Source organism: Amblyomma mixtum, chromosome 2 (assembly GCF_055824585.1).
Source record: "Amblyomma mixtum isolate Tamu chromosome 2, ASM5582458v1, whole genome shotgun sequence".
Taxonomy (NCBI): domain Eukaryota; kingdom Metazoa; phylum Arthropoda; class Arachnida; order Ixodida; family Ixodidae; genus Amblyomma; species Amblyomma mixtum.
Genome location: NC_143013.1, coordinates 200,019,673 through 200,030,109, shown reverse-complemented (window position 1 = coordinate 200,030,109; position 10,437 = coordinate 200,019,673). Strand labels below are relative to the sequence as shown.

The following is a 10,437-nucleotide window of genomic DNA, read 5'->3' as shown; positions in this document are numbered from 1 at the left end:
GCTAAGCAGGAAGCACAATATTCAGATCCTGGCTGCTTCCTTGCGTGGTGCCAATTTTCGTCTTAGTGCTTATTCCCTTGGCTTAGTGCTAAGTGTTAAGATATAGAGTTGCTAGTTTTATTTCTCTCGTGAATGCGAGCATCATTGCCGAAATAATGCAGGCTGAGCCGTGAAAGTTTGTTTCTCATATCGCTATTTTTCGCATGTTCTTGCATGATATTTGTAAACGACATGAAATATCACTCACTGTTGTTGTTGGCAAGATTCAAATATTAGTTGCGTAGTAATTTCAGAAAGAAGGTAATTTAGAAGAAATAAAACGAAAAGACAACACATGGCGCCGGCTGGATTCGAACCTACGATCTCCGCATATCGCTTGCGGTTCTAATAAATGTTTGCATTTTAAGCAGACTATGTAGTTATGACAGGAAGGGCGAAATGAAAGTGCAATTAGCACCCGGTGAGCCAAGAAGAGAGAAGCAAAAAGAACGGTTCCGCTTCTGTTAGACTGTCTTGCTGCAAACTGGAACCGACGAGGCATCAGATGTGTGCTTCTGAAGACACACGTCACGGAGACTCCACGTGGCCAGGCGGAGCCCTCATGACCGCTGCGCAACGCGCGTTTAGCTAGAAACCTGCTCGCAATTTGCCATTTGAGCATGCTGTTCATTCACCACGTGAAATATCCTCGCACAGAAAATGAGCTGGACAGCTTGGTCGGTTAGGGACTCATTGTAACATTGTAAAACGCCGCATTAGTAACACGCTGCTTAATTTGTTTTTCTGCATCCACAACTGCAGTTGCTCTAACCCCACTTGAACCGAAAAGGTAGACTAACGGCGGCTACGCACGCAGATAATCGCGCATGGCTTGGCACGCCACCTGGTGCAAGAGCTGCCGGAGGCTCACCTGTCCCGCTGGATGGCTTACTGGCAGAACACGGACATCGGGAAGCCCGACTACATATACTGCCTGCACGCCGGCAACCACAGCGTGAGTTCACTACATCGAGCGGGCGGCGGAATGCGCCAGTTGCTGCGGAAAGCTTCGGCCCCTATAACCAAACAGCTTTTAATGAAAAGGAACACCCAGAATTATTTTCGCATTCCTCCTCTACTGCTCGCCGCCTGTTTAGAGGTGGCTGTGCTAGGCATTCCGTATGGTTTGCTTGTGGCCGGGTGATGACCATGACCATAAGAGCAGCACACCGCATTGGGAAACTTTTTGTCAGGCTCGAAGCACGTGCCATTCAGATGTTGCATCATCTTGGAGAAAGAGCCAGGCTTTCGAAAGCTCGAGGTACGGGCGGCAGTGAGGGTGAGCCATAAAGTGTAGAGTGCACCTTCTCAGGCGTGGCATTGACACGATTTGAGTGGTGTGGAACCATTTTTACTGACTGCCTTTAATGACTGCGGGCGCTCTCCATGGAGGCTAGCTCACTGTGTTGGCAGTAGGGAGACTTTGAAGACATTTAGCCCCCCCCCCCCCCCCTCCGATCACCGTAACAAGCCATGAATATGGCGAACTTCAATCTGCCAGCAGATAGCTCGTCTGCCACACAGGACGAGGGAAGCTCGTAGGTCCGCAGTCCGTGGACTGTCATTAGGTATCAATGATGAGCCGATGACACACCAGTGGGCACGATATACTGGAAAAGGTTTCCCCTTTCGCCTCGTAACGAATTTTGCTCGTATTCTCTTAGCTAGGCTATCTCATGTCGCTTGCCAGCTGCGGTAATTCCTATCCAGCAAACGTTTTTACTCACTGATTTTCTTTGATGATATCGTCTATTCCGACCGGAAATATTGGCAAAGGCATTGTGCCTGATGCTACGGTCCGCCGGAGTCGGGTCGTGAATATGTGCCACCAACTTTGAACTGGTCGGCTAGACAGGGCGTGTGCTTTGTTGCGGTATTTATTTTATTTTATTTATTTATACATATTACAGCGCAATTATATGCGCTATGGCAGGAGTGGAAAAAACATAAAATGCAAAATACTCAACAAGGTAACAAAATACAGCAAAATGTTCGAAGTGAGCACTACAATGAAGTTCAAATCACAAAAGAAATATCAAATAAGAAAGGAATTGTTAACGACAGGGTAGGAATATTCAGCTATTATGCGTCTTCGATGTCAGTTACAAAACTTTGAAATGGGCATGAACGAATGAACCCAGGTAGAGAATTCAAGGCTTCTAATGAACGGGGAAAAAAAATTGAAGTTGAACAAATTAGTATGCGCAAAATACGGTATCAAGTTTAACTCGGGCTGACTTCTTGTTGATGATAATGGTGCAAAGTTAATGTAGTGGCTATCTGAGAGCCTTACCGAGGAATTGACGATACAATGTAAGAATTTTAGTGATTCAGCGTGGCGACGTGCGGAGAGCGTGGTTAAATTCAATGAAAGAAGTTTAGAAGAGGGTGAGAAATCGCCATCATAACGATGACATAAAACGTACAGCTTTTTTCTGGACTGCTCCTACCATGCTAATTTCAAATTGCTTGTACGGGTTCCACACTACTGTTGCGTAATAAAGAACAGGGCGGATTAGACATTTATACAACAGTAGCTTTGTGTCTTTTGGTGAATTGGGTAGCGTGCGTCGTAGATAACCTAGCTTTTTTAGTGCTTTATTACATGCGTAATCAATGTGATGAGACCATGACATGTTGTGCGTAAATATGACGCCAAGGTATTTACACTAAGAAACTCTATCTACCTCGCGGCCATTAAAAGAGTAGCTAAACAGAGAGACGAAACAATTGTTACAAAAAGACATAAAGACGGTTTTGTCGAAATTAATTCTCATTTTCCAGGTGCTACACCAACTACAAAACATAGCAAATTACTCTTGAAGATGACGATGATCATAAGGGCCATTAATTACTTCGTATAAAACACAGTCATCGGCGTAAAGACGAATTTTAAAAGAAATGTTATGTGGCAAGTCATTTATGTGTATTTAAAAGAGTAGCGGTCCAAGGACGGAGCCTTGAGAAGCTCCTGACGTTACATCAACAGCAGCGTAATGAGAATAATTATAAGATACGAACTGGGAACGAGATGAGAGAAAGCTAGAAATCCAATCAACAAAGTGAGGATTGTTTACTACAGCATTTAGTTTAGCAAGAAGTTTGGAATGTAGAACAGAATCGAATGCTTTCGAGAAACCTGCAAAAATGGCATCAACTTGGTTGCCGCCATCGAGGTTAAGTGATATATTACGAGTGAATTCTGTTAATTGTGTTACCGTACTGAAACCGCGCCTAAACCCATGCTGAATGTTAGGTAGGAAATTATTGGATTCAAGAAGAAGCATGATGTGTTTATGAATGACGTGTTCTAACATTTTGCATGACTCTGATGTCAAAGAAATTGGTCTATAGTTCGACAAGCACTGCCTATCACCGGATTTATAAAGAGGGAGCACTTTGGCTAATTTTTATAAAGAAGGGACAGTAGCAGATGATAAAGACTTATTGAATATGATGGACAGGTATTTCGATGACCTCATGGAGTAACAAACCAGGAACGCATTGTATATTCGATCTGGGCCGGTAAATTTATTAACGTCGAGGTTTAATACAAGAGATAGGATGCCGCCAGTGTTTACCACAACATCACTGATTGCTAGAGAAGTAGCGCGTAGAAAAACTGAGTCGAGGGTGGAATTCAGCCTAGTAGCACTAGATACAACCTGAGTTAGTCCAAACAATAAGGAGATGTTTATTAGTTCTTTACGTATTGCAATGTGACGACCAAATGCGGACAACGATGGCCAGTGGATGCCAGGAATGTTGAAGTCTTCCATGCAGATAAATGTTATGAAGTAATGTTGATCTTGCTCGTGAAATTTGCGACAGCATGAAGGATATCAACATAAGAGCCAGGTGGACGATAAATAACACCGATTAGAATACTATAATTGTTTAGATAAACTTTGCGCCACAAGGATTCTGTATCAGGGGGAGAACGCAAAACTGAGAATCGTAAATTCGATCTGATAAGCAATGCTGCACCGCCATCAGTACTGCAACTTCTAAGCGCACAGCAACAAAACCTGGGGGAGTGAATTCGGAGTCGTAAATTCCACTATGCAGCCAAGTCTCCGTTATGCCAATAATATGGGGGAAGTGAACAGAAATAAGGGACAGTAAATCTGGAAATTTTTTAGTGCTGCGAGCGTTAATATTTAAGAAAACAAGCTTATCAGGACGGCCAGAGCTAAGTCAGGGAGTCGATGATGCGGCAATCAAGGACGCAGACCCAGAACAAACAGGATCATTATACGCTTTTACCAACGAATTAGAACTTTCATCCCACTTATAACGAACCTTGCCAGTGAAGGCTTGAACGAAACTTAACTTCACGACAGAACCGTTGTTACGAAAAGACTCTGATGCGTCCCATATTTTTTTTTTCCGAATGGACTTAACCCTTGCAGGAAAATCTTCTATAATGAAGAAGACAGAACCCTTGAGTTTAGAGACGTTTTTAAAAACCACACTTCTGTCGTTGAAGCTAGAAAGATTAGAATAACTGTACGAGTATAACGTTTGCGAGCTGCACCGAGCCTGTGGAAGCGCTCAATACTGGGGCAGTTAATCTTCAACTTACCAGCAAATACATATGAGATGCTAGTCAACAATGTGTCAGCACTTTCGTTTGGGTCTTCCGAAATGCCGTGTATTATAATGTTATTTCTCCGAGAGCGATTTTCAAGGTCATAATTTTTTTTGCACCAGCTGTGTTACCCTGGAATTTAAAGAGTTAATTTCAGCGTGTAAATCACAAATTAGATTGGAATTTTCTGGCGTGGGTAAAGACTCTAATGCAGCCACACACGACTCCAAAGCATCAAAGCGACAGGCAAAATATTGCTAAATGTCCGCGATGTCACGGGCCAACTGATTCTGCCCTGTCAGTATTCTGGAGAACATGTCAGACACTGAAGAATTTGAATAGATTTCACTGTCAATATTTACAGTGAAAGAAGTCGCATCGTCAGCCTCCCCGAGAGTGAGACTAGAACCACTCACAGACCGGGTTAAAGGTCTAGTACCAGATTGACTGTTTTTACTGGAGTTCTCTGGCTTTGATGGGGGGCCCGGATTTGGTTCCACGTCACCACTCAGGAGGAGATGACTTGCGCAATAAAACGCGTGTACGCACCAGGACACAAAAGTACGTGGGCAAGGGTACAGCAGCAAATATCGATCATCAGACCGGATACACTCAGCGCCAGAATAGTAACATACCTGCATGAAGAGGAAGCAGCGGTTAAACATGACGCCGGTGCTGCTGCAGCCTAGCCCACTGAAGAGTCGGTCTGCGCACATGGCTTATATATCCTTGGCAGGTGACGTCTTAGACCAGCAGTGCAGCGAGATTGGCTGATATAATGAGAAGTTGGCGAGATGACTGGATTGCAGATATTTGAAGAAAGCGGGAGGCACTAAGACTGGACGTGACGTTAAAGCGTGTGAAATTCGCACCCGCAACCTGAACATAATGATACAAAGGCAGCTCATTCGACGCAGGATAGCGATAGGTGGAAAACGTTGCGCACTTAAGAAATTTAGTTGGTGAAAGAAGTTTGTGCGCAGCTTAGAATTTCACAGTACAACATAAAGGAACAGACGATGTACACACAACGAGCCAGGCTGACTTAACCGTTTCTTTATGTAGCCCATGATTTTTAAGCTACTAGTACACCCGCAGTGTACTCAACGTACACAAGAAAATATGGCCTGAAAGAGAAAATCCTAAAAATAAAAAAATCCTTTTTTTAGGTAGCACAATTCAATTCCATGAATCATTAATGCTGACAATCCTTCGAGAGATAACTTGTAGCTTAAAACTTGTATATGAATACACCTTTTCAGTCCGATGGCACATGTCGTTGCAATTAAAGGCTAACAAGGGTAGTTCTCTTGCTGCATCTCACTTCCGCAGAGCCACTTCGTGCTCTCGTTGCACTTGCCCATTTTCAACTGTGCGCTGAGCTCCTTGTTGCTCTGTGGCGGCTGTTCCTGCTAGCGTTTTAGCTCGGATTCTTTGGGATCACCTTGGGCACCGCTTGTTACGTATCGCTTGCGCGAGACTTGGCTCCGGAACTATGGACTAGCCGTATGGGCAGTTTTACTGCCCATACGGCTGAATTGTTTACTAAGTATGAAGTAATTCGTGTCAATGTTTTTCTTGAGTACCGCCTATTATACTATCTCAAATTTTCTTCACCATCAATATGTAATGTTTTGCTTAATATCGCATTGTTAAAGCCCATAGAAAAGTATGTTCAAACCCGATCAACTGCAAAATGGACACTTCCACGAGCTAGAACTAACTATGGTAAACAAGCACTTAACTTCCTTATACCTAATGTTCTAAACAGCTACGAATCTAACCAGCTGAGCATGTATAACCTCCGACCACATGATTTAAAAGTGTACTTTGTAAATAATATTCCATAACTTCTTTTCATATATTGTAGTTTGTGTATGTATCGGTGTCCTTTTCCCCTTTGTAATCAACCCAGCAGTGTATAACTTTCAAATGCATTTGTTCAGTTTTAATTGTTTTTTTCTAGTTTCAAACTACATCTCTGTGTACCCATCAGTTCAATCGTAAATATTATAAATTCTTTCTACAGTGTGCTCGTTTGCGATCAACCACCGTTGTATGCATGTGTTTATTTTATTATTTTGTAATGGCTCTTAGATGAGCCACAGGCATTTTCAAGCTATTTTCTTTAGCTTTTGGCCTGTGGCTCATCCTAAAGACTGTATGCACATTTGTAAAATAAAATAAAGTTTGGTTTGGTTTGGTTTGGAACTTGGGAGCCATGTACATGCGTATACCAAACGACTACCGGTCGCCTAGATCAAGCGATGGACCGGATGCGCATTGCAGCAATAGCAATACAGGCAACTTTATTTCGCTTAGGCGGCCTTGCTGACGTAACCGGAAGCTTCCGCGTTGACCTACTTGAAAGTTAGAATGCTATGCAGGGTAAGCCTGAAGCAATTGCCCTCGATAATGCTCCCTAAGTGGTAATGTTGTCCAGTGGGTCTGGTCCATGAGGCATTAGAGCGGGGGCTCACATGCTGGATTTTAGAGGTTATTTAGTCACGTTGGATACTAGGGCGGCGAGGCTGTTTCCGATGTCAAAGTTGATCCATGTAGCCGATTTTTCTTGGCCGAGGATCTATCCGCAAAAGCTGTGTGAAATCCGCATATTCCTATATAGACTGCCGTTCAAAGGAAAAACTATCCACTCCGAATATCTCCTAGTGCTTTCTCCTACGTGCATCTAATGGATATTGCATTGTTTAGCTTAGTTTGACATTGAGATGTCCCGTTTGCAGGGATGAATGAAAGCACAGTGTGTAGTACAAATATAGAAGCACGTTACCTATTTTAAGACTGCAGCTACATGGGTGGTGATCCCCGGAATCCTGCTGCCGTGGTCCAGGCAATCCTCGCCCCCAAACCGCTATCTCGTACAACCTGTACAGCCGGCGCACCAAACAAACCGCAAAGGTTAAGCTGGGTTGCGTTGTCTACTAATGCGTTATAAATTCTTAACACCCAGACTAACTGTTCACCCATAATACCACACCTTTCGACTGCTTACAGCACGTGGCTACTCCAAAACTGTCAACTCCGACTCTTTCTTGGAACTTTTCTCTCGTTCTCCAGAGATAGATTATGGACGGATAGATGACTATGCGTGGCCGTATGTAAAGCGCAGTTGCAAGCATGAAACACGCCTACCCTACATCCTCCAATACACACCACCACCCAGAATCAGCAAACATTTCGATTGGCGTCAGCATTTCGTAGTACCTCAGCTGTCGACGAAATTCGCATTACCCCAAACGGTCAGAGAACTGTTCTTCTTCAGCTGGACGCAGAAAGCCCGGCAGTGCGACTCGACGAGCGCAACCTGACAGGAAGTGTCCTGGAGCACACGGTGGCCTCCCGCCTGGCGTACCTCGCCTTCTCCAGGAGTTCCTCCGGTCGAGAGGCGCTTCCTCACGTCGACCTTCCTCCGGCGGTGCTTTTCTCCGTGTTCCACTGCTCGTACAGCTGCCACCGGGTGGACCGAGGGGCCCTGTACCCGACCGGAGAAGACTGCATGGTCGTCTTCCGCTGGGCCCAGCGCTTCACCGACCTCATACCCTGTGGCGGCGGAGAGGGCCGGTGGAGCCACTCTCGGTGCCGATATGTGTAGAGCGCAATGCGGGGCGCCTTTTTCAACCCCCACCCACCACTGCGCGGCACCGGGATATGCTGGCACCCGACCGCAATATTCTGGCCTTACGCAAATTTGCAATTCTGCGTGAAGTCTCTCTGTAGTGACCAGGACGGACCTTCTGTCTTTCATGACTTCTTTTACGATTTCATACTCGCCCCATTTCTTCATGTGTAGCCATTATATTTCCTACTCGCAGCAGCCAAGGACATAACTTTGCCGATGTTCCTAATTTCAGCACTGAGTGCCAAATAATACACTATATTGCACTCTTGTATACTCTTTAGCTTCATGATTATGTTATCTGATATTTCAGCAGAAGCTGGCAGCGGTCTTTGGTTTTCATGTTATTATTTATACTACCTTGAAGACTGCATGTGGCAGTCTGCGGGATTGTCGATCAGCACCAACTTCATTTCACTCGAATAGAGCGCTGTTTTGTACGAAAAGCACGCACGACTAATAATATAAATGATCTTAACAAAGTGGTCATTAAAGATTGTTCAAAAACTATGGGAAGTCGTGGAGTACGTAGTTAGCTTAACCGGATTTTAGTTCAGCTTGTTCCGATGGGTTAAGCATCCGCTTGCAGTGTAGCGAGAGCCGACAATAGAGCTGTCGTGAAATTGTTGACTTGATGTGGGCACATAAAAAATAATCCCGGTTGCTGTTTTTCGGACAGCGCATGTTCTGTACACAGTCGACTCAAACGAGAGTAGTGCTTCTCTGAGAGTAGTGCGGTCATCTTTATCGAATTTTTTTGCTCCCTATTGCTATTTTATTTTTATATCACAAGAATATATTTTGATATTAAAGCACTGAGTCGAAAATGGAAAATCACCATAGAAGAGCAAACAACGCAACGCTTTCAAACTCTTAAACAGAGTATCGCCATCCTCGACAATCACCCCTACTGACGTCGAAACACGAAGATTCCGCAACACCAGGACATCCAACCCGCTCCCCCTGTACAGGAACATGCCCTTCCCATCCTGGATATACATCCCGTTCACCCTGTACAAGAACCCCTATTTCTCATCGCAGGATACGTTAAGCCCTTACCCATGATGGCGAAATCTAGTTCTATGATAACGGTGTGTCAGTGGAACTGCCGAGGATTTGGTCAAAAACGCAAAGTCCTTCAACAAGTTCTCCATTGCGCTGCGGGCCCTGATGTCCTGGCTCTGCAGGAACCTACCAAACCTGTAACCCTCCCAGGTTATGTCTCCTTTCTTCCTCAATTTGCCGCGCCACGCAAAGAGCCCTTTCTACTAATTAGGTGATCTCTTCCAACCATTATTCATACATTAGCTGTGCCAGACATCGACCATCTCCTTCTGGAATTGGTCGCCCAACGCACAAAGGCCAGGAGCCTTTTCGTCCTCAACGTACGTAGTAACGCAAGACAGCTACAACACAACGTTGATCGTCTTTTCACACTGGCTCAAGGAGTTGCCAACAAGTGCTTTAATTCTAGGTGACTTCAACGCACCCCATACAACATGGGGATACTTGCATGACTCCCCAAAAGGCCGCAGAGAATGGCTGGCCGCGCAGCAAGCAGGACTATCTCTTATTGACTCCATTTACCACACACGTATCGGCACTAGCGTGTGCAAAGACGCCGCACCCGATCTCACCTTCACTCACCAGCTTCCAGCCGCCACATGGTGCAGCACCAAGGAGTGCTTAGGCAGTGACCATTACATCCTCGAAATTCTACTGCACACTCACCTCCCTCACCCACCTAGGGAATCCACTCTCACCAGATGGGACTTCCTTCGGAAATATGTATACAACAGGACATCTGCCCCCATCACTAGCATTGCTGTGTGGACTACACAATTACAGAAGAATATACAGCCACTCACACGACAACCTCCTATTGACTGCCCCAGTGGCACCATTGATTCTCGCCCCCTGCATCTCTGGGAAGCTAAAGCCTGCATTAAAAGCCTGGCCATCCCATTGATGGAACATAACCGTCCGCCGCAGACTGGCTCGACTGAACAAGGACACAAACACACGCAGCCGTGCTCTCGAGGCAAGACTGGCAGTCCCTATGCAGCCCTCTTTATGGTAACATGTGCCTATCTCAAACATGGAACCTCTTCCCACATCTAATAGACCCATCTCAATCTACTACAATGCAAAGACACAACCTCACGAAACT

General features: G+C 45.0%; 1 protein-coding gene across 1 annotated transcript; it reads left to right on the top strand.

Moving 5' to 3' along the window:
- Positions 1–867: 867 nt before the first annotated feature.
- Positions 868–8,243, top strand: LOC149362191 (uncharacterized). The gene is made up of 2 exons (XM_089569651.1): positions 868–994; positions 7,914–8,243. Exons 1-2 carry the CDS (start codon positions 923–925, stop codon positions 8,241–8,243), a joined length of 402 nt encoding a protein of 133 aa, XP_089425777.1. The 5' UTR covers positions 868–922.
- The last annotated feature ends 2,194 nt before the right edge of the window (positions 8,244–10,437 follow it).